The sequence below is a fragment of the Gossypium hirsutum genome, chromosome D07 (genome assembly GCF_007990345.1).
Source record: "Gossypium hirsutum isolate 1008001.06 chromosome D07, Gossypium_hirsutum_v2.1, whole genome shotgun sequence".
In the NCBI taxonomy this organism is placed as follows: domain Eukaryota; kingdom Viridiplantae; phylum Streptophyta; class Magnoliopsida; order Malvales; family Malvaceae; genus Gossypium; species Gossypium hirsutum.
This window is the reverse complement of record NC_053443.1, coordinates 54,492,563-54,517,148: the sequence shown is the minus strand read 5'-3', so window position 1 is coordinate 54,517,148 and position 24,586 is coordinate 54,492,563. Positions and strand designations below refer to the sequence as shown.

Below are 24,586 nucleotides of genomic sequence, written 5' to 3'. Positions count from 1 at the left end.
CGATTTTCGATAATTCCAATTACAAATTAAATATCATAAATTTGGTAAGCAGTTCATGAAGATGCAGAGGCATCATGATGTCAATAATTCCAATTGAGACAACGTAACAAGTTATGTACATATGTGTTACAGGGAAAGCACAATACCAAATTATTTGCGTTATATATAATCTCAAGTTAGTAAGGTAATGAAAATAACAATAAAGTACATTTATGTCTTCAAACTGATCTTTAAGTCACAACTTCAATTAAAAAAAACATTTCACTAGGTATCCTATCAATGTGAGGATATCATAATGTCCATCTAACAGTTCCATAAGCTCCAACCCAGAACTGAAAAATATCTGTAATGCAGAATAGGATATACCAGAATGCTAGTGAATTGATAAGATCAGGGCACAGCTTAGACATGGATTGCTGAATGCGAAAAAGAAGTCCGATTTTAGAATTTGAGTACCATCACTTAGAAACCTTCAAAGCCGGTTCGTACAAGAGACAAATCATATTCCAAGTAGTTCAGATTGCAGGAAAATATGGCAAACTTGCAGGAGAAGAACAATTGACACACCTGAAAACCAACTGGAGGACTGGGACCTTCACCAACTTTAATATCCTTGTACTGCAAGCCGGATTCCGTAGTTACCATAGGTACCTTCATCGAACACAAAGTACAAAATCATTAGCTACAAATCATCAGCTACGGAAATTAATCATTTGTTCACCGGTTAAATTACCCACTTATCATCATCACCAGTTTTTGTTCACTGTCTATTGATCTCTTTGTTACTAGGACTCTTTTATTTTCCCTAAATTACCATCTCCCACACTTGTCCAACACATTCAAACATAAGGCAAAACTTTAGAACCAAGTATATGTACATGCTGAACACATACTGGTATTCAAAACTCACATCAAAGCAGGGTAACATAGTGTTATACTTTAATGTATAAGATGATCAAGCATGCCAACAAGAAGTTTCAAAGCATCAACTGCAATGCCTAGATAAGGTCAACTTCATTGGATATTAAGCAAAGGTTAGGTTTCTTGATTAGTACATTACTAATGTCTTACAGATGCAATGCCTACTTGACATATTACACAACAAGAATACATGAGTGTCTCAAATTTTATATAAAATAACTTGAACATGATATGATATGGTAAAGAACCCAAACACGATAGGATACACGAAATGCTGTTAAATAAGTAAACGAGCAGCCTATGGATAGAGGAAAAATCACAGATAAGGGGGCTATGCAATCTCACCATACATTTTCAAGCTCCTTTTCACAGGCATCATCGCATAGTTTCAGCTTTTCTTCGGGTGGCAAGCCGGCACCATCGGCATTTGGCGAGTTCAACGAGATAATCAGAACTCCGAAAAGCAACCCCATCACATCCCTTCATGTAACTAAATTCGGTCCATTGCTGTATCTCATTGTCTTACAACTTGAAGCCTAACGATTATAGCTTGAGCCCTGATATTTGAGAAGGCCATATGATTGGCATACAGTTTCTTCTCAGATGCAGAACCTAACGCAGTTGCATCAAGTTCAAAATTCAAACAGTTGAACCACCCAAAAAATCTTTAAAAAATTATGTACGTATTCCAGCATATTATATATAAGTATACACCGACACAAACGTGCAGGATATACAACCCTCCAAAAAAATATATGAAAGAAAAATCCTTTTAAAAAACAAATGAGTATATTGTATCAAACATAGACTCGTATCCGACTGGAAGACATGTAAAGTTGCAATTTGGGTTTTATATAATGAATTGATGTTAGACTGAAATATATTTTGAAAGAAGGATCAAATGAGAAGGGAGAAAAAGGGGACAAATAAACACAAAAGGGAACAAACCAATTAACAAGCTCTACATTAGCAGAATAAATAATCAATTAATCATTTGCATTAAAAGCTGAAAAACAATGGAGTTAAGGGAGCACCTCTCTTTTATCATATTCAAGATAATTGTACCAACACCTACACGGTGTGTTGCATTTTCAAGGATAGTGCCAGGGGTCTTAGGAATCCAGAACACGAGCATGAGGTAACTTGGCTCAGCATGGTGGTATCTGAACCCCTCCTATAATCAATTTAATGTGTTTCAAAACAACTTGACTGTCAAAACACTATAATTATCAACAAGAAGATATACAAAGGGTTACATAATATTGTCAACAATATCAAACTTCACTATCAAAGTGAAGATAAAACATATATTCAAAGTTTTGCTCTACAATTTAGGACTAGGCAATGGAATATTATTAGCATAGACTACCTTCACTGTAGTTTCAACTAGACGTATGAGTCCAATAGGCAATTTAATCCAAACTCCCTTTTTACCCTGCACAGTAAACTCCAAATGTAATGGATATAAACCAAAATGGTAAAACATGAAAGTTATAGCCCTTAAATCAATTTTCAAGAAGATGATGAATAACTTGATTATGCAACTAAGAATCCTAACAATTAAAGGAAAGACTTGGTCATTTTATTCACATCACAATCACCAGAAAACACCAATTGATCACTTAGATAACTAATTTAGCATAAATCAAATTTCCTCCTTGTTATTTCACAAAGATCCCCCCACATACAGAATAAGACTTTGGCACTGGATGAACACTCATCATTAGAAGTCATCATACTCATCTTTGCCAATAACATAGACGCTGACATCTCCAAGCACCGTGTAAACAATGTAAACAGACCTGATAAAAGAACATTTTTCTTCATTTATTTAAATTGATATCTCAGGATGGCTTTAATTAAGGTTTAGGAAACAGATCCATCCACAATCAACAAAGGCAGGAAACCTGTGGCCCTGATGAATTAACTCATGGAATTAACTTAATTTCAGGGTAGAAAAAAATAAAACATGACAGAAGCAAAAAGGTTATGCTACTGCTGTATTTTGAATTAGAAGAACCAACTGCCCAGTTTAAAACGTATCCATAAGTACAGGCTATGTTTCTTTTTACTCTCAAAATGGCTTTTCTACTTATGAAAGTTACCGGGCCACGCGAACAAAGATATTCATACTTGTGAGAAGCAACAAGCAGCTCTTCATTTTTAACACCTTTAAGATTATCTGCTCCCAGTTTAACTAGGAAAGATCTCCAATGCAGCCGTTCCTCAGCTGGAACTCCATTAAAGCTGCAATAAAACATAATCCCTGAGGTAATTTTTCTTACATCTCCCCCTCTCGGAGCCCAAGTATTGTATACGCCCCCAAAATAAAGAGGCTTGAATACAAGAAGAAAAGCACCTATACCTAGTAAAATTAAGTGAATACCTAAATTTGTGGTCATTTTATTTCTACCTTTTCATACATAACCGAAAAAAGGAAAAGATTTTCAAGAGTTTTAGGTCCCAAAAGTACATGATAAATACCACCAAAGTCCAATACAGCAGAGGAAATTAAGTGAAGTACTCCATATACAAAGTATGGAAAGGTGTCTATAACTTCTCCGCTACGACCTAACCCCCAGCCTAGAGTAGCTAGGTGGGGAAGAAAAATTAATCCTTGTTTGTACATGGGTTTTTCTAGGACAAAATGAGCCATTTCAAATAGGTTCATTGCTCCGGCCCAGAATACGATTAATCTAGCATGGGCTATATGAGCCCCCAATAGTTTACCGGATAAATTGATAAGTCGAACATTCTCGACCCACCAAACGAAACCGGCGGTTTCTTGGTCACGACCGACTAAAGCTAAAGTTCCATTAAAGAGCGTTTCCACGAGGTAGAACCTCCTTAAGGAATATAAAGTTTTCATGAGGTTGATCTTGAGCCGCCATCCAAGCACGAATACATTCGTTTAAAAGAATATTTTTGGTATAGAAAGTCTCAAATTCAGAATCTTCTGCTTCACGAATTTCCTGGGAAACGAAGTCATAGGCACGTACATAGGTTCAGAGCCAAACCGACTACTCCAAGATCACTCATCCATAAACCGGTTACTGATACAAATAACATAAAGAAATGTAACCAACATTTATTGGAAAAAGCAACCCCAAAGATTTGGGACCAAAAGTGGTTAGCGGTGACCATTGAATAAGTTTCTTCGGCTTGAGTTGGGTTAAAAGCACGGAATGTATTTGCACCATCACCATCTTCAAATAAAGTATTCTCTACGGTAGCCCCATGAATAGCGCATAGTAGAGCCGCGCCTAATACACCGGCAATTCCCATCATATGAAATGGGTTCAATATCCAATTATGAAATCCTTGGAAAAAGAGGATGAATCAAAATATAGCTGCTACACCAAAACTAGGCGCAAAGCACCAACCAGACTGACCTAGTGGATAAATCAGGAATATAGAAACAACAGCAACAATTGGACCAGAAAATGCGATTGCGTTATAAGGTCGCAATTGAATAGATAGCGCAAGTTCAAATTGACGTAACATAAAACCTATTAGTCCGAAAGCGCCGTGGAGAGTAACAAATGTCCACAGACCACCTAATTGACACCAACGAGTAAAATCTCCTTGTGCTTCAGGACCCCATAATAACAACACAAAATGTGCTAAACTATTAGCAGGGGTAGAAACTGCGGCGGTTAAGAAATTGCAGCCTTCCAAATAGGAGTTGGCCAATCCATTAGTATACCACGAAGTTACAAAGGTTGTACCTATAAACCACCCCCTTAGCGAAATAGGCACAAGGAAAGAGCAATAGGCCGGACCAACCTACAAAAACGAAACGGTCCCTACGTAACTAGTCATCCATAATATCAAATAAATCATTTTCATCTTTGGTAAACTTACCAAGAGCTATAGTCATAGCAATCCTCCTATTCAACTACTTCAACCATTTCCGAGCACCTTATGTTATGGGGGTGCTGGGGGATTCGATTTTTTATATATGATTTGATTTCTCGTGCACTACCCCATTATAATTAATTGGTTTTGAATATAAAAAAATATTTTCTTGTATTGGTCCATAACCTGACTTAGGTAAATCCATGAACCCAATTCGTTTATTCTTCTCTATTTTTACTGGTCGTCTAAACCATGAATTGTCTTATGACTCATCAATTAGATAGATAAATTTTTTGAACGAACTCTTCAATTCAAGGAAGAAGCAATCCCTTCTCTCTCTACTGGTTGATCCCCAGATCTACCCTTCCCCCTCCATCAACTAATCTTATTCTTGGATCTTGTTCGTGAAATTGATAAAAATCAATATTTGTATGTATTTTTATAATTTGTATCTGTATTAAATTACTATAGTCTGATATTATATATTTCCTTCATTTTATTTCTTTTATTTATTGTTTTCTTTCTCATATTTCCTTCAGATGAATATAAAACAAAAAAACTTCAGAGGCTTTTTTCATTTCACGGGTCGAGAAATGTACTTTGAATCTTTTTTTGATATACATAAAGTAAATAGAAAAATATTCGAAGTTCCTATTTTTCAATCTAAGGCTTCTTAGGATTTCTATATGCTATTCTCATCTATCTATTTTATTTTATTTGTGTTTCGCTTAAAATATTAAGTCAAATCCGCGATTTAGACAAACTTACGATCATATTCTGCGCACGTTCTTATAAGAACAACTGCAATAAACATTTATGAGTAATTGACTGTTACATAGGGATATATTATTTCGTGAAGAAATGACATAATAAAGTCCACATTTTGCAATATTGTTGCTATTTTCCATCTGAGCTTGCATATTGATAATTCATTAAACATGACATCTACTTAATAGATGTACACAGGAAGAGGTGTTGGAAGGGGCCAAAAGAGCCAAAGAGAAAGCAGCACGCGACGCAATGGAGGCGCGAGAAAATACTAGTTGGGGTGAGAGAGGCTCGAACTCTCGACCTCAGGATAACTCAAGGAAAGCTATGAGACCTACGCGCTAGCCAACTGCGCCACCACCCCTTGTACGCTTATTGAAGTATTAATTTTTGAGATAAGCAGGAAGCTCAGGAGATAAACGGAAGCAATCCCAAAGAAAGAAGCATTTATTATTTTATTATTAAAATTATATCCTCGTTTTGCAATCGAAAATTAAATTATATTAATTTATAGTAGGGTTTAAGTAAATAAATATAAAAAAACATCTAAAATAACTAAAACACGTGAACATAAAAAAAAAGTCGATTGAGGCTTCACTCGATTGACATCGGTATTATTGTCAGTGCATGAAGATATGGCTTCGAGTGTGCTGAAGTACATTATCCTTCTATTTAAAGGTTGGGAGAGAGACTATGGATAGTTCTACGTATTGAATAAAAAATAACATATATGATAAGAACCTATAATGAAATTAATGTTTATAAAATAAATTATTATTGTGTAAAAGTTTATATAAATTTATGAATATGATTTTAATATGCAAAATATTTGTATCAATATAAAAAAAAACTAGGTAAAATACATCATAATATAAAAATAAAAATAATATGAATATGTCAGCATTTATATAAAATAAATTATTAACCTATGAAAAATTATATATAAATTTACATTACACTAAACACACAAAGTAACATAAACACAAACATTTGAGCAATATGATGCAACAATTTTGAAAATAAAAGAGTGAATAGAGATAATATTATATAATTATCATTTTTTCTCCATTTCTTCCTATTATAATTATCTCTTCAATTACACTTAATTTAATATACATGTGGGAGAAATTCACTTGCACCGGTGTAAAACTTAAGTGGTTTTATATTTTTTTAAGTAATTTTTTACATAAAACGAATAGTTTGAATTTTTTAAATTTATTTCAGACTTGATATGCATGACCTACACGAATGGAACATGAAATATGACTGTTGGATTGTTAAAATATTAATCGTATAAAAAGTTATGGAAGATAATAAAATCACTTAAGTTTTACACTAGTATAAGTGGATCCCTCCCCTACTTATAATATTATATGGTTTCTCAATTACTAGAAGTCCCTACATCATATTAAAAATTTTATATTAATCGTTTTACTATTAAAATGAATATTTTAATCCCTGTAGGTTTGAAAAGTTGATATCTTAATCTTTACACCTTATTTTTATTGTTAATGGAATGACGTGATTTAACCATGATTGACGTGACATTAAAATGTTTTTTTTTCTAAACAAAAGCTCGAAAGGATAAAACACCAATTAACAAACAATGGTTTCATTCAACACTCGATAAATGACTTTTAAATAGTTGAATTAACATGAAATATCCTCATTAAGAGACCAATACGCAGAGTCTATGAACTATTCCATTGGCTAACCTACGAACATTACTAATTGAACTTGTAGTAAGTTTTAACTTTATTTCAAATACACCCTTAACAAATGGCGGCGCGAGGGCTTGTTCCGAACTCAACCGCAGTAAGCACAACATCAATCACCAATGGTGCTGAGTTTGAAGGTTCAGCCCCAACTACCGATGTGCTGCAAACTCATCTTCCTATAGTCCGGCCAACCGTGAAGCTGATACAGATCCCAAGCCTGCTAAACGATAATGAATTCATTTAATACCTAGTAAATGTAAAGGCTAATCTTCAAACTATGGACATTTTTATTCAACAAAAATTGTTAAAGATCACAGGGCGTATATGAATCATAATGAGGCCATCTAATGCTAGTTCACATCAAGTACTCATCATATTCTCAACAATATGTACTCTCAGCAATGAAAATGGTTGGGCGTTCATTATTTAAAAATTAAAAAAATTGGTTGGGGTGAGAGAGGCTCGAACTCTCGACCTCAGGATAACTCAAGGAAGCTATGAGACCTACGCGCTAGCCAACTGCGCCACCACCCCTTGTTGTATCTTCCTTGCATATTAAAAATATTAATTATTAGTGACAATCCCAAAGAAAGAAGCATTTTGTATAAATTATTATTATTAAAATTCTATCCTCGTTTTGCAATCGAAAATTAAATTAAATATTATAATTATATTAATTCATAGTAGGGTTTAAGTAAATAAATATGAAAAAAAATTTAAAATAACTAAAACACATGAACTAATAGAAAAACCTTTATAAAATAAATTATTATCGTGTAAAAGTTTATATCAATTTATGAATATGATATTAAAATGCAAAATATTTGTATCATTATAAAAAGAACTAGTAAATTACATCATAATATAAAAATAAAAATAATATGAATATGTCAGCATTTATATAAAATAAATTATTAACCTATGAAAATTTATATATTTTTACATTACTCTAAACACACAAAGTAACATAAAAACAAACATTTCAACGATATGATGCAACAATTTTGAAAGTAGAATAGTGAATAAAGATAATATTATATAATTATCAATTTTTTTTCCATTTCTTCCTATTATAATTACCTCTTGAATAATAATTTTTGAACCCTACAAAATAATTGTAAAAAAAAACTAAATTATTGGTGGTAATTATACTGCTTTATAATTCTACAAATGTGTTTGTCTTTTAGAATAGTGTAATTGCATCTGATATATATATAAATGAAAGTCATCTCAATTGGGTGGACAAAATTTGATTCGACTCGAAAAAATTGGAAAAGAGTTCGAATTTTGAATTATTCGAATTTCAAGTTCAAATCGAATTGAATTTTTGAATTCGAATAATTCGAATAAACCAAATAATAAACCCTTTTACTTCCTTTCTCCTCAAACCCTCGAAACCTTTTTCCTTTTACTTCCTCAAACTCCACAAAAATCTTCCTTTTGCTTTCCCCCGAAATATTTACTTCCTCCCAAAAAACCCCAAAAATTTTCTTTTTTTGAGTTTATGTCTACTATTTATATTATTGAATTAAATTTCACATTTGGTGCTGTTTATATTATTGAATTGTTTAATCATGTTAAATCTTTATCATTTTTTGTTAAAATAGATTTACTGATGACTCCATAAAATATTCGTGTTAAAATTTTCTATTGGTATCAGTTTCACATTTATCTTTAAAATAACTTTCATTAAAAAATCTCTTTTTTTTAAAAAAAAAATTAATATATTTTTTTAATTTCAAAATACATGGTGAAAAGAATCAGAAGATAATTGAAGCAAGCAAAAAAACTAACCCGTATATAAAAGATTAATAAATAAATTATGAGGGGATGAAAGTTAATAACAAATTTAATTACGGTGGGTGGCCGCGGCTACAAGAACCCAAAGCCATTTTTTTTAATTTAACTCGAACAAATATGTTTGATTCAATTTGAATTCCATCTCATTTGACTCGATTCGAGAAAATTTCTAATCGAGTTAGGATTATAAAATAGGATTCGTGAACTTGATTAACTCGAAAATTTTCATTCGATTCGATTCGATTCAATTGAACACTCACCACAAATCTTAATTAATTATCTACATAAATTTTCCAATTCCCAACTCCCTACTACAACAAGACATGACTGCTTCAATTACACTTAATTTAATGTATTTGTAAGAGAGATCCACTTACATCGCCTTTTCATAATTTTTTTATATGATTGATATTTTAACATTCTAACTGTTGAATTTATGAATATATTTATACTTGTCATGTATGTAAAATTTTGTATCGATCTGATATCTCTATCATATCGACCTAAAATATTGTATATATTAATATATTTAATGGTTGAAAGCTTTTTTTTTACACAAAACGAATAGTTTGAAAATTTTAATTTATGTCAAATTGATATGCATAATCTACATGAATGAAATATGACAATTGGATTGTTAAATAATTAATCGTATAAAAAGTTACGGTTTATACTGGTGTAAGTGGATCTCTCCCCTACTTGTAATATTATATGGTTTCTCAAACAGTTAACGTTTACTATAAGTCCCTATATTATATTATAAACTTCATTTCAATCATTCTACTGTTAAAATGAATATTTTAATCCTGTAGGTTTGAAAAGTAACATTTTAATCTTAACAAGAAATATCCTCATTAAGAGACCAACAGGCAAGTCTATGAACTACTCCATTGGCTAACTACGAACATTACTAAAAGAACCAGATCAAAATAAGAGCAAAGTTCATAGACCTTCTCAATAATTTACCGTTTAATTTAATCATTAGAGCATAACAATCGCTCTCAATGATTATGATCTCTCAAAAAGGAGAGTCAATGATAGCAAAAGCCTCAGCGGAGTAATAATAGAGGGATTAAAATATATGATATGGAAGGTTGAAAACTCAAAAACAACTTGATTGACAAGAGATGAAGAAGAGTTTTTAAACATTATTTAATACATTTTGAGAGTGCTACATATCTACGATCTTGTACTGTAGTAGTTTTCCTGTTTTGATTCAAGCTTGTTGCTGTTCAGGAAAGTATCAGGAAAGTAATTGAAAGCAAAGAAAGGCATGAGTTCTCTCTCTGAAAATTCTGACTTTGAGAAATCTATTTCTGAGGAGTTGATCCCTAAGAAAGTTCGTTTCAGAGGCGAAGATGTTGATGCAAACAATATTATGTTGATCGACTCGCCCCCGGAAAAACCCACCTCGTGGAAGGACATGCTTGTAGGCCAATCGTCAAAGGAGACTCTCAAAGTTTTGGAAGGAAAAGATGATCTAGATATTCTGGAAGGAGATATTCAAAAATCCTTTGTGAATGGCATCCCCTCTATTTCCTTCTCGGATCGGATCCACAAAATCCTTATTCAAGGTATGGATAACACAGTGGTTTTAAAGCTGCTTGGTCGTAATATTGGTTTTTCGGTTTTGCAGAATAAACTGTATAATCTGTGGAAACCTTCAGCGGAGATTCATATGATGGACATAGAAAATGGATATTTCTTGGTTAAATTTCAGAACAAGTTGGACTGTGAAAAGGCGCTTTCTGAAGGACCTTGGATCATCTTTGGACAATACTTAACAGTCCAACCTTGGTCCTTAGCCTTTGATCCCACACAAGCTTACCCTAATGTTGTGATGGCATGGATCAGATTCCCTGGGTTACCTGGGTATTTATACAATCACAAGATCATCACTGTGATAGGGGAAATGGTTGGAAAAGTGGTTAAATTGGATATGAACACGGATAATAGGACTAGGGGACGTTTTGCTAAATTGGCTGTTTATATCAACCTGGAGAAGCCATTGGTATCCCATATTCTGATCAACGGCCGAAAGCAGAATGTTGAATACGAATCCTTACCTACAATTTGTTTTCGCTGTGGGAGATTTGGGCATGTGGAGAATTCTTGCCCTTTTAAAATTTCTGAAAGTCTTAGTGAAAAGGAGATTGCCCCACCGGAATTATCATCGGAGCTTCAGAACACAAACAAGGTTGATGTGGAGAAGGAAAACGGAAATTTTGGTCCTTGGATGATCGTTGAAAAAAAATCAAGGCGTAAAATTAGGGAAAAGGTGAATAATTACTCACAAAGTGGAAAAGAAGGATCTCGTTTTAGAGTCCTTAATGATGAAGATTCAGTCAAAAAAGATGATGAAGGTTTTATGATGGATTCCAGGCATGATAAAGGTAAAGAAATTTTACATGATATTTCTATGGGTAAAGTTCCAAATGCTTTCTCCAACGGCAAACTTGAGTGGAGAAAAAGCAATAATAATAAGTCAAAAGAGGTGGGCTTGAAGGATAGTGGTGGCCCCACCTCTAAAGTTAATGGTAGGCCAATTTTGGAGGCCAATAATTCCCTTTCTATTCTGAAGGATAATTCTCCTATTATAGTTAAGGCTTTTAGCAGATTGGGCTATGGAGACTTAACTGCGGGTCAGGCCCGAGGAGTTTTGGGCTCACCTGCTCCGGAACTGGTAGACCAACATCTCTTTACTGATGATGGAAGTAGCAGTCGGTCTTTTACTGTAGCTGAAACGCAAAAAATCCCAGGCGACAGTGTGGGTTTCAGGCCTGAAGGAGAAAGTTCTGGAAACCGGACAGTTTTGAAGGACTCAAGTCGTGATAGTATAGCTGTTCCTCAAGATGTTGGGAATCTAGATTCTAATCGACACTCGGCGGTGGTTTTTCATGACAGCTCTCAAAGCAAGGAAAACAACATTATCCATCCCCCAAAAAATTTTGATTCTTCTCTGGTGCTATCCTCCGGTTCGAGTAAAGTTATTAAGAACAGAGGAAGAAGTCAAGCTAAGAAACAGGCTAAGATCCTTCTTGGCAGCAATACTAGATTCAAAATTTCAGGATCCCAGCGAACATCTTTGAAGGAATCGATGGAACACCTCGCCGAGAGCATCTCGTCCTTTGCATCTCCTAATCTTGGGGTTGTAAATAAAGGGGGTTCTGTTGTGCAAATAGAGGGAGTTAATGCTCCTGAACAGTAAGGATATTCTTTTAGTCCTTATAGGTTCTGCTTGTTCTGATAAGTTGATATTGGGATTTTGGCTCATTTTACTTTTTCATTTATCAATATATTTTATTATGTCTTTAAATTTAAAAATTTTTACATGGAATTGTCAAGGGTGTGCTAGTAGGAAGTTTTTACGAGTCTTTCAGGAATACAATGCAGAGTACAGGCCTGATATTGTTTGTTTGGTGGAACCAAGAGTGAGTGGTTTTAAGGCTAATCTTATTATTGAAAAATTGGGGTTTAACTTTTCACATCGGGTTGAAGCTATTGGGTTTTATCCAGATTCATATTATTCGAAATCACCCGCAATTTATTTTCTTACATGTCAATAATAGTAGTCCTAATAATTCTTTTTTTATTTCCTTTGTTTATGGCAGTCCGGATAGGTCTAAAAGAAAGCTTCTTTGGGATGACTTAAAATCTACAAATTCTAATCTTTCTTCTCCTTGGCTTATTATGGGAGATTTCAATGCTATCTTATCTTCTTCTGATAAAAAGAGTCCTGTCTCTATTGGTAAGCGCTGTGATTTATTTGGTAATTTTGTTGAATCTTGTGAGTTGCAGGATTTAGGGTTTAACGGACCTGCATTCACTTGGCAAAGAGGTGGTACCTTTGTTAGACTTGATCGGGCCTTAGCCAACGATGCTTGGGTGTCTGCTTTTCCTCATTACTCTGTCCATCATCTTACTCGTATCAAGTCAGACCATAGGCCCCTCTTGTTATCTACTGCATCCGACCTTATCATTTCTCAAAGCAGACCGTTTAGATTCTTAGCGGGATGGACGAAACATAGTGATTTCTCCAACTTTGTTAAAGAAAAGTGGAATTTCGCAGGTAATATGTTTGAATCTTTGAATAATTTCACTTTTTTTGCTAAAAATTGGAACAGGAATATTTATGGTTTTTTGGGTACTCGTAAGAGAAATCTTATGAGATCTCTTAATAATATCCAAAAAACCATGGAGCATTCTTCCTCTACATATTTAGCTGGAAAAGAATTGGAAATTCGGGAGGAGCTGGAAAATGTGCTTGATCATGAAGATCTACTTTGGAGACAAAAGGCTCGCTGTGATTGGCTTCATTTGGGGGACCGAAATACAAAGTTTTTTCATAGTCGCACGATGAGGAGAAGGAAATTCAATCGTATCATAACCTTACGTGTTAATGGGGATTGGTGTACTGATCAAGATTTCCTGCAGGCTAAGGCGGTGGAATTCTTTGAAGGTCTCTTTGGAGAGGAATCTCCTACGTTGGGGGATACTCCAAAGGTTGGTTTTCCTCGCTTTAACGCTTCTGAGATTAATTTTCTAGAGGCTCCTATTTCTAATGAGGAGATTAAAAGGGCTTTGTTTGACATGGCTCCTTTGAAAGCTCCTGGAAGTGATGGTTTCCATGCTCACTTTTTCCAAAGCCAATGGGATATTCTTGGGAATGATGTCTGTCAGTGGGTCAAAGATATTTTTGATGGACGTCCGATTGAAGCTGAATTGAACAATACACTAATCGTTTTAATTCCCAAAAAAGATAACCCTGAGGACTTTAGCCACTTTAGGCCTATTAGCCTTTGTTCTGTTCTCTACAAGTTGGTAATGAAAATCATTGCGAATCGGTTTAAAGTTATACTTCCTAAGCTTATATCCCAAGAACAAGCTGGATTCATAGCTGGGCGTAACATTTCTGATAATATTATTTTAGCTCAAGAGATCATTCACTCTATGCGCTGTAATAGGAAAGGAAGGAAGTGGATGGCTATTAAATTAGATTTGGAGAAAGCTTACGATAGAGTTAGTTGGGACTTTATAAGAGCTTCTTTGGTGGATGCTGGAATTCCTGTCTTCTTAAGGAAAGTAATCATGTCTGCTATTTCTTCCTCTTCCATGCAAATTCTATGGAACGGTACACCTACTCAAAAGTTCAAACCTAAGAGAGGTATTCGCCAGGGTTGTCCTTTATCACCTTATCTCTTTGTGCTATGCATGGAATGGTTAGGACATTTTATTCGGACTGAAATTGACTCTGGAAAATGGGATCCAATTCATCTTTCTCGAACAGGTCCTTCAGTTTCTCATTTGTTCTTTGCGGATGACTTAGTTATCTTTTGTAAAGCTCAGCTCGACCAAGCTAGTCTCCTGGATAATATTCTAACTCGATTTTGTGTGATCTCTGGACACAAAATAAGTGTTAGGAAAAGTAGCATTTTCTATTCTAAAGACACTGAAGAGAATGTTCGTAATCAAATTAACCAACTTTTTGGATTTCATGAAGTCCGAAACCTTGGCATTTATTTAGGTGTTCCTCTCTTACATCAAAGGATTTCCAAAAGTACCTTGAGCTTTATTGTGGATAAAGTGAGGAAGAAATTACAGAGTTGGGACGCTAGGAATCTATCTATTGCTGGTAGAATCACGTTGGCCCAATCTGTTCTTCTGTCTATTCCTAATTATTTTATGCAGTCCTTGATGATCCCGAAAGGTGTTTGTGCAGACATTGAAAGAGTGGTCAGGCAGTTTATTTGGGGTAGTACTGATGGCCATCCGAAAATGTCTTTGGTGGGTTGGAATTCTATTTGCCAACCAAGGTCTCGAGGAGGTCTTGGTTTCAGACATTTGGAAGATCAAAATTCAGCCTTTCTTATGAAGATTGGTTTTAATCTTGTTTCTAAAAGTAACGCACTTTGGGTTCGTGTTCTTCGTGCCAAATATGGTTGGAAAGACCAGATCCCGGATTCTATTAAAAGAAACCAATGCTCTCTATTATGGAGGGCACTTTCTAAGATATGGCCACTCCTTAGAGATAATATTGCCTGGTCTATAGGAGACGGTGCTACTGCTCGATGTTGGAAAGATCCTTGGATTCCAGGTATGGGCCCTTTAATTTCAAAAATTCACCATCCTGCTAACCTTGATTTGGATTGTTGTGTTAGGGAGATGGTCAACCCAGATGGTAGCTGGAATTTGGATTTATTTCGTGCCAGGGTGCCTGAAATTATAATAAATAGAATTGTCAGCATTCTTCCTCCTCACCCTCACTCTGGTTCGGATAGGATTATTTGGACTCAGTCCACGTCTGGTGTCTTCTCAGTTCGTAGTGCTTATTGGCGTTTGAAAGAGAATTCTTGGAATCCTCAGGAGGATCACTGGAAGATTGTTTGGAAATATCGAGGTCCTCAGAGAGTACGAGTCTTCCTTTGGCTTGCTTTCAATCAAAAACTTCTTACAAATTCGGAACGAGCTAGAAGGGGAATATATCATTGTAGCTCTTGTTCTATATGCGGACATGATATTGAAGATTTGATCCATGTTCTTAGAGATTGTCCTTCCGCGCAAGAAGTGTGGCGGCTTGTGATTCCTGATCAGTTAAAACAAAGGTTTTTTTCCGTTTCCTTTCAGGATTGGCTTTTCCTTAACCTTTGTTTTAATGAAAGATTGCAGGTTTATGGTCTCACGTGGTCTTGCCTCTTTGGATTACTCGTTTGGCGTATATGGAAGAATAGAAATCTATACATTTTCCAGCACATATCTTGGACAGCAGCGGAAGTGATAAAAGTCTCTTGTTGTTGGGGCCGTCACTACACCTTCTATACTGAAGATCAATCTAAGAGCAAGCCGGGCTATTCCTTGATAAACAATTCAGCTGACAATTGGGTGTTTTTATTCACTGATGGAGCTGTAGCAAGAGATTCTGGCCATGCTGCATCAGGAGGAGTGGCTCAGGACCATGATGGAAATTGGATAGTGGGTTTTAACCGTTTCCTTGGCATGTGCTCCCCTTTCGAAGCTGAAGTTTGGGCTATTCTTGACGGGATCCTCATTCTTCTTAATAAGGGCTATAAACGTTTCATTATTATGACAGATAATCTGGAAGTTGCTGAGATCTTGTCTAATATGGAATTGGAAGACTCAGGGATTACTGTGCTCCGGAGAACTCTTCGTATTTTGCATTCAGCAGGGGAGTGGAGGATAAAGCACATTCCAAGAATTCAAAATTTGGTAGCAGATCGTCTCGCTAAACTCGGTTTAAGTTGGAAATCAAGCTTACAAATTATGGATGAGGCTCCCAAGGATTTTTTAGATTCAATTCAAGCAGATAAAACGAATGGTTGCTTTATGTAACTGATGTTTTTTTTCACCAAAAAAAAATATGATATATATAAGAACTTATAGTAAGTTTTAACTTTATATCAAATACACCCTTGACAATTTGAGGTGGCTCCCCTGTGTGGGGATATATAGATGGTTATAGATGAATAGATTTTTAATTTCATTATATATTATCATGTGAATTTTTAGTTCGATAAATTAGTTTTAGTCTAAATTATTCTAATCCTTATCTAGAAAGTTCATATTCTTCAGTCATTGATAAACAATTTTTTGGACAATGCTCAACGCAGTTACCACAAAATATACAGATTCCTAGATCAATAATGTAATTAAGCAATCGTTTTTTTCGAATATCCGTTTTAAATTTCCAACCAACAACGGGTAGGCATACACGAACACATACTTTACAAGCAATGTATTTATCAAATTCAAAATAGATTTGTCCACAGAAAGCCTATTCACAGATAAACGATTTGCGTGGGATAAGGTAATCATGAAACCTTAACCAATGTATGTTGCTGCTCGAACTGTTTGGTGGCCATAATTCATGAACCCAATTACTTTAGGGACTTTTTTTATTTTATATTAATTAAATTCTATTTTATAATTGATTGATTACACTAAAAAAACTCAAAGAATTGTTTCTATCAATATTATTTTCATCTATTACGAGCAAAAATCGCAATTTGACAAAAATTAAACATATAGAAGATAGAAAAATAAAATCAGAATAGTAACTTGAAAAAATGCATCAAGGCATCTTATTTATCACCGAAACTACCTAGATAAGGTTACTTTGGATGGGCGGTGTGACGCATCCGACACCTTCTAAAGCAAAAAAAAAAAAAACTAAAAAGATTTAATTATTTCTAGAAAGAAAAAAAGGAAAGAACATCATTTGGCTTCTTTGATGAGATTTTCAGCTTGAGCCTTGTCAGGAAGGGATGGGATGGCTCCTTTTTGAGTTGTAGAAATTGCTCCACATGCATTTGCAAACACCAGTGCCTCCTTCAGCTTATTTTCATCCTGTTTTCATAAATTAGGTTATATTCAGAAAAGAAACCCTAAATCTTGAAATAGAAAAATATTGGGATTATAAGATCTATTTATACGTTGAAGAGATTTGGATCTTTGGCTACAGCTTGTAGAAATGCACCGACAAAAGCGTCGCCGGCTCCGGTGGTGTCGACGGTTTTCACTTTGTAGCCGTTCACCTTTCCTTTGAATTTCTGCATTCATTTTCCACAAACATTCATAAATTGCATTTTGAAGGTTTCAAATTTGTTACCAGGCCCTGTAATTTTGGAAAAAGTTTGAACTTAGTCCTTGTACTTAAAATATTATACATTACTGAAGTATCTGCAACCTTCTGGTCCATCAGTGACAATAAGCAACTTGAAGTTGTCATTCCATAAAGACATAACAACATCATCCTTTTTAGGGTCTCCTTTGGTCAGAAATTCCACCTCATCATCACTAACCTGAAATCAAACGATACCATGGCAAAAATGCATAGAATACCATGTACTAGAAAGTTGCTATCACATTGGAGGTTGGAATTTTAACGATAGAAATGAATAGATTTTAACACAAGAATAAGTTTTCGAGTCTTACCATCCCCATACGAAACTAATATATATAATAAAAAGAAAACAATATTACCTTGACAAAATCAGCTTGATCCCATATGCTCTTAATCCCATCCCTAGCAGCCTCAGGGGAAGGCCACAAAGGCAAGCGAACATTAGGGTCATAAGAAAGCAAAACCCCAGCCTGTTTAGCCGCTTTCATGGCGGCCATGTGAGCTGATTTGCAGGGTTCCGATATCAAACTTATGGATCCATAATGGAATATCTTGGCTTGCTTAATGAGATCCAATTTCAACTCCGATTCTTTCAACAACATATCCGCACTAGGGGATCGATAAAACATGAATTCCCTTTGCCCATCCGCCTTCAGCGTAACGAATGCCAACGCAGTCCTCGCATCTTTGTCAAAGCAGATCCCGTCGCTGTTCACTCCGCTCTTATTCAACAGATTCGCCAACATGTGACCGAACTCATCGTCTCCTACTTTGCCAATGAAGGCAGCGTTGCCTCCGAGCTTAGCGATGGCACATGCAACGTTAGCAGGTGCGCCGCCGGGAGCTTTGATGAAAGCGTAGGATTCAGCCAAGGAAACGCCGGCAACATCAGGAACGAAGTCTATTAGCATCTCGCCGAACGAGACGATCATAGGGCTCTTTGCTGAATTGTTGTTCATTGTTCTTAACTCTCACTTTCACTCTAATTTCTAAATTTTCAAGCTTAAGTTGGACATCTTAAATAAAGAAAAGAGTATAGCTATTCTGTTTTTCTATGATTCTTTCTACCTATTTTTAGGGGAGAATCAAATCTTTTTTATTTAACCCCTTCAACAAACTAAACTTATCTGCTTTATCTACAGTATTTTGATCATTATTTTTTAAAATATTTTTTATATAAACACTATTCATTTTTTAAAAATATCTATTATTCAATTTTGAGTAAATATCTATTTAACTATAAATAGCCTAAATTGATTTAAACAAGTGAAAAGGGAAATTTTATTTTTAAAATTTTGAGTTATATTTTTGTTATTTTTATCTTATTTTTCTGGTATATATATATTTTTAATTTTAATATATAATTACTATATGTTAAAAATTAAAATGATTATTCAACAGGTTGAAACTACAATAATTTTGGGTGAGTTTTTTTTACTGGAAAATTTTAAAATTGTATATCAAAATAAATTTATTTAATGGTTTAAATAAGGAAAATTAGGAAAATAAGTAATTTTTTTATTTCTCCCTTTCACTCTGATTCCTAAATTTTAAAGTTTGAGTTTAAACTTGAGGTGAAATCTTTAATAAACAAAATATGTTTTTTTTATGATTATTCCACGTAGAATCAAATCTTTTTTCGTTTAATTCCTCTACCAAACTAATGTTATTTACTTTATTTACAGCATTGTGGTAATTATTTCTTTTAATATTTTTTATATAAATATTATTTATTTTTAAAAAATCTATTATTAAATTTTGAGTAAATATTTCTTTTACCATATGAAAATTTCTACAAATTTAGGTAAGTCAATTGAACAGATAAAGATAAAGTTAAGAATTAAGGTCTAACTGGTTACAATATGTAACTCAAAATAGCCTAAATTGGTTTGAACCGGTAAAAAGAGAAATTGAAAAAAAAAAATCAGTTAAAAATTAGGTATTTTATTTTCTTTTTCTTTTTGATTTTTTTAAATTTGAGTTATATTTTGGTTCATTTTTATCTTATTTTTAGAATATATATTTTTCTAATTTTTTATATTTAATTTATATGAATTGCAAAGAATGAATTATTAGACCAAAAGAATAAGATATTGAATTGCAAAGAATTTATATGAATAATAAACAAACAATTGGAGTGAGCCTTTATAAAGATATAATAGTTGTGATTTACACTCAACAAATTAACAAGCAAGATAGTGGGACTATAACATGAAGAGTGATCTCATAATTGAACAAGATAGTTCAAAGTTTTTCTATGTTTTTTTAAAAACAAATTCAACAATATGAATGATCGAATATGGTTAGGCAACTTACCAAAACCTAATCTCATCTAAAGAAAGGAAAGAAAAGGGCAATTCAAAGATTAATAAGGTTTTAAGGGTTAAAATAAGTGGGTAATAAATGAACAAAAATGGATTAGGCTTAAAGGGGTTTACTAGTGGGTAATAAAGTGGGTAGACAATTTAAAGGCTAAATGGCTTAAATTCTAAGTGTCTCTATCATCTCAACATATCAAATCATTAATGTGGTCTTGACATGTATAGCAAAAGGAAGTTCTAGAACAACAAACCTAGTTGACACACTCAAAATCAAAAATAACTTGAAAAACAGGGTTGGCAGTTAATTAATTATCCAAACTCTTAACTAGCTCATACGCTAAAAGTTAAATACTACCATGATACTGGTTTTTTAAAAGCGTGATTAGGACATATACCTTCCTATGCCCGGAAAAGTGTGTGAGCTGCCAAGGGTCTTTTACAAGTTGAATTGTGCTGGTGGGTTAGGATAGGGACGCAAATCCCAGTGATGAAGGCTGCATGGGTGCCGGGAGTGTTAGACTACAAGATACAAAATGGTATTGGTAATTTAGGCATTAGGGTGGTGGCAAATTTGATTGATTCTAATACCAAAAAAATGGAGAGCAAAAATAGTGAATAATACCTTCAGTGAAAACGATACTAACAGAATTGTGTGTATTATATTAGTAAGGTTTCCGTACAATGATTATATGGTATGGCAAGGAGAGGCACAGGGATAATATTTTGTGAGGAGTGGGTACAAGCTCCTCTTACAAGGTATTATGGTCCTTATTACTAATTACCACTAGAATCTATATATGGTTTTTACTGGAAATTGTAGGGCCTAAATTTGCCCCCTAAACTAAAGATTAGAATCTAGAGAATTTTCATGAATTACCTACCTACCCTAAGCAATCTACATTACAAGAGATTAGCTAGAATAACAATATGCCCTAGTTGTGCTGAGGAATCAAAGACCAGAGAACATGTATTTCACGATTGCCCTGCAACAAAGGAGATATGGCAAAAGTTAAAAATTGCTTGGCCACAATTGGCGATAGACTCGGAGTGTATGGAATGGCTTGCCTAGGTTTTCGAACAAAACTCTACCAATCAATACTGATTTTTTGTTGTTGTGTGTTATGGGCAATATAGACAAAAAGGAATAAGTTGGTGCATGAGGGACTGTAACCTCCTCAACTTGGTCGAGACGTTAAACCCGAATTCGGGAGATTACATTGACCACCAAAATGGCCTAGCAAAATTATTGGAGTTTTAAAAACTATTAATTAAAAACAATTGTTTATTTTAGAAGGAAGTTTAGACTCCTTTCAGAAAAACTCAGGAGTTAAAAAAACAATGCTTAATATCTTCTTTATAACGGTGTTTACTATTGAAGACTTAGTTGAAAGTTTGAATTACTTTCTTAATAGAACACATATACAATTTAGCAGCGGAAAAGTGATATTAACGTAATTTTAATGAAAACTATGTTTCATGCATAATTAAATGATACGAGCCAAGGAGGTGACACTCAAAGGGTTGTCTTTCCTAGTGGTCCAATCACTCGAAGCAAGGCACGACAATTAAAATCAAAGATGAATGCTTTTGTCCAAGACTTTGTTGCGACAAATTTAATTCATCATGTTCGTGACATTGATAAATACAGGAATGCAATTCACTGGACCAATCTTGGAATAGTAAAAGCCCATAAATTGGTGGATTAATTTTTTATGTATCTTATTATTATTATTATTTACTTAATTCTCATTGGTTGGGACACATCATTTATGAGTTAAGTAATTTTATTGGTTAGGTTATTATTTATTTATTTTCTTAGATAATTTTAAAGAGTTTTATTAGGATTCAATTACTTTTTAAAGAGTTTTTATTAGGATTCAATTACTCTTGAAAGAGTTTTATTAGGATTCAATTACTCTTGTAATTTGCCTATAAATAGGCTTGTTTTCTACACATTGAAAGGGGGGAATAAAAAATAAGAGTATTTGTTTTTCTTCAAATTTGTGTGAGGCAAAATTTTTTTAGAGTAGAGTGATTCTTCTCTTGCTATTTAGTTTGGAGTTTGTTACTTTTCGAGGGTATTTCGGAGTTGCAAATATTCAAATTTCTTTCCCGTTCAACGGTGTTTCTAGAGGTTCTTCTTCTAGGGGTTTCGTAGGGAGCCACTCAATCATTGGCGTTTTTGGTTACAAGTTAACCAAGGGTTCCATAGGGCAAATCTATCCTTTTTTATTTATTTATTTATTTATTATTTAACTAATTTTATTTATTCTCATTTTATTTCTAATTTGTGTTTCTCTTGTGTCTAGATCCGGGATTCCGCATCAGTTGGTATCAGTTTCAGGCCATTCGGTGTTATTTCCGAAGCTAAAATCAAATCCGAAACGAGTCAAAATACCAAAAACACTTTTCATCGGTTTCGTCGATTTTTTTTTAAAAAAAGTTTGTGTTTATTCTCCTCTTATTCTTTAAATAAAAGCAAAAAAAAGAGCAAAAAAGCGTTAAAAAAAGAGAGTAAAAAGCACAAAAAAAACGCAAAAAAAGAGTACAAAGCACAAAAAAAAAACAAAAAGCAAAAAAGCGCAAAAAAAAAGTTGCCTACCTTTCATACGTAGGTTTCTTCTTTTCCTATTGTTGTTATTATTTTATTTTTTCCCAAAATTGAATTTTTTTTCCCCTTCTTTTCTTGACTCAAGTATAATTAAAGCTTTAATTTTTGAAAATCTTAAGACACCAAACGTTTCCGATTTTTGTTTTCCTTTAAATTGGGTAAAGTTTTCTTAAGTTTTCTTCTTATTAAAGCTTTTCTTTGACTCTAGAGTTAGGGATCGTTGCAGGTCTACGTTTTTTTTTTGTTTCTCTTACGTTTTCTAACACTTTGTTTCTTCTTGTGTTAGCAGATATTAAAGGCACGCACAATTCCTTCATCCGTGTAGCCTCCACTACAAATTGCTTCGTCAAGTTTATTGGCCTCTTAAAGCAATTAGGATCTTCATTGTTTCTTTGAAGTTTGCACCTCCATTATTTGATCTTGATTAGTAACCCTCTCCAAACATATTTACAAGTTTTGAATCATTCAGAGAGTTATTCTTTTGAGAGCTAACGAGTGAGATTATTATTATTTTTTCTTGTTCCTGTTTGTGTGATTTTTTTCACAGATACCATGCCGATCACTAGATCCCAAACTAGTAAAAATGAAGAGGATGAGCAAAAAAGAGATAACGATCCTTTGCTCGAGTTGTTACAAAAAGAGATGAAAAAGTTGCAAACTCAAGTCGAACATCGCATGACCCAGATGATACAAGAGCAAATGGAGTATCTTGATACAAAACTTACAACTCAAGAGAGATACATTGCCGATAATTACAAGAAGTTGAACGAAGCATTTATAAGCCGATCAAATTCGCGCGATCGAACTTTTAAACGAAGGGAGGACCATGTTTTTGATGATGACTTTGAGTCCGAGTATGTACCTAGAGAAAGGGTGGAACGAAACAATGACACCCCCAAACCAAAATTTCCTTCTTTCTCAGGGAAGAATGATCCTGATGCTTACCTTGATTGGGAGGAAAAGATGGAAGCAATCTTTGCTTGTTACAATTACTCTGATGAGAAAAAGGTAACATACGCTGTCGCTGAGTTCATTAATTATGCACTAACATGGTGGAATCAATTATGTAAAAGCAGGATTCTTTATAGAGAACAACCTGTTACTACTTGGGTTGAAATGAAGCGCATCTTACGAAAACGGTTTGTTCCACCATACTATTATCGAGAACTCCATCAAAGACTCCAACATCTTGTTCAAGGAGATAGATCTGTAGATGATTACTACAAAGAGATGGAGACTATTCAGATTAGAGCCAATCTTGTTGAAGAGGCTGAGGTAACTATGGCTAGATTCCTTGCCTGCCTAAAGCCTGAGATTGCAAATCGAGTTGAGTTACAACACTACATGGATTTTGAAGAGATGCTTCAAATCGCACTCACCATTGAAAAGCAATTACGAAAGAAAGGGACACCAAGAGGTGCTAGTTCAGTTTCCAATCCTGCTTGGAGAGAAAATTGGCAAAAACAAGATGATAGATTGTGGAATGGGAGAGATGCACGGTTCAAGCCAAATGAGCCTAGAACTTTCTCCAAAGATAGAGGTATGCCTAGTTCATTTAAAGGTTCTACTTTTACTAATCAAGCTCCATCTTCTTCTTCTACTTCTCCTAGTGCCATTAAGCAGCCAAAAGATATTACCTGCTTCAAATGCCAAGGAAGGGGTCACTATGCTCGAGAATGCCCTAATAAAGTCATTGGTGATTCGAGAAGATGGCGAGGTTGATTTTGAGTCTGATAACGAAGATGAGATGCCTCCTTTGGAAGATGCTGATGATGTGCATGCTCATGATGAGTATGAAGAATACTTGGAGTATGGTGAGAAAGCACTTGTTGCTCGAAGGGCTTTAAATGTCCAGTTTAAAGAGGAAGGGCGTGAACAAAGAGATAACATTTTCCACACGAGATGTTTGATTGGTGGAAAACCTAGTTCATTGATCATCGATAGTGGAAGT

At 34.3% G+C, this 24,586-nt stretch overlaps 2 protein-coding genes, 2 non-coding genes and 1 pseudogene across 6 annotated transcripts; 1 reads left to right on the top strand and 4 right to left on the bottom strand.

The window, feature by feature from the left end:
* Positions 1-119: 119 nt before the first annotated feature.
* Positions 120-4,881, bottom strand: LOC107925733 (photosystem II D2 protein-like; annotated as a pseudogene).
* A 942-nt stretch (positions 4,882-5,823) lies between these two features.
* TRNAM-CAU (transfer RNA methionine (anticodon CAU)) lies at positions 5,824-5,911 on the bottom strand. Its single transcript is given in 2 exon segments — positions 5,824-5,859; positions 5,874-5,911. It is a non-coding gene; the product is annotated as a tRNA-Met (tRNA).
* Positions 5,912-7,712: 1,801 nt separating this feature from the next.
* On the bottom strand, positions 7,713-7,799 carry TRNAM-CAU (transfer RNA methionine (anticodon CAU)). Its single transcript is given in 2 exon segments — positions 7,713-7,748; positions 7,762-7,799. It is a non-coding gene; the product is annotated as a tRNA-Met (tRNA).
* Positions 7,800-10,240: 2,441 nt separating this feature from the next.
* Positions 10,241-13,793, top strand: LOC121219562 (uncharacterized). 2 transcript variants are annotated; one of them, XM_041097898.1, is made up of 4 exons: positions 10,451-10,639; positions 10,702-12,269; positions 12,864-13,568; positions 13,672-13,793. In XM_041097898.1, exons 1-3 carry the CDS (start codon positions 10,586-10,588, stop codon positions 12,868-12,870), a joined length of 1,629 nt encoding a protein of 542 aa, XP_040953832.1. In that variant the 5' UTR covers positions 10,451-10,585; the 3' UTR covers positions 12,871-13,568; positions 13,672-13,793. The 2 variants fall into 2 exon arrangements, with proteins under 2 accessions (XP_040953831.1, XP_040953832.1); XM_041097897.1 differs by having other exon boundaries at positions 10,241-12,269.
* A 3,345-nt stretch (positions 13,794-17,138) lies between these two features.
* Positions 17,139-18,817, bottom strand: LOC121219561 (probable fructokinase-5). 2 transcript variants are annotated; one of them, XM_041097895.1, is made up of 4 exons: positions 18,063-18,817; positions 17,747-17,881; positions 17,513-17,629; positions 17,139-17,426 (listed from the first exon to the last, which is right to left on the bottom strand). In XM_041097895.1, the coding sequence occupies exons 1-4, from the start codon at positions 18,660-18,662 to the stop codon at positions 17,295-17,297; spliced, it is 984 nt and encodes a 327-aa protein (XP_040953829.1). In that variant the 5' UTR covers positions 18,663-18,817; the 3' UTR covers positions 17,139-17,294. The 2 variants fall into 2 exon arrangements, with proteins under 2 accessions (XP_040953829.1, XP_040953830.1); XM_041097896.1 differs by lacking the exon at positions 17,747-17,881 and having other exon boundaries at positions 18,063-18,704.
* Positions 18,818-24,586: the final 5,769 nt, after the last annotated feature.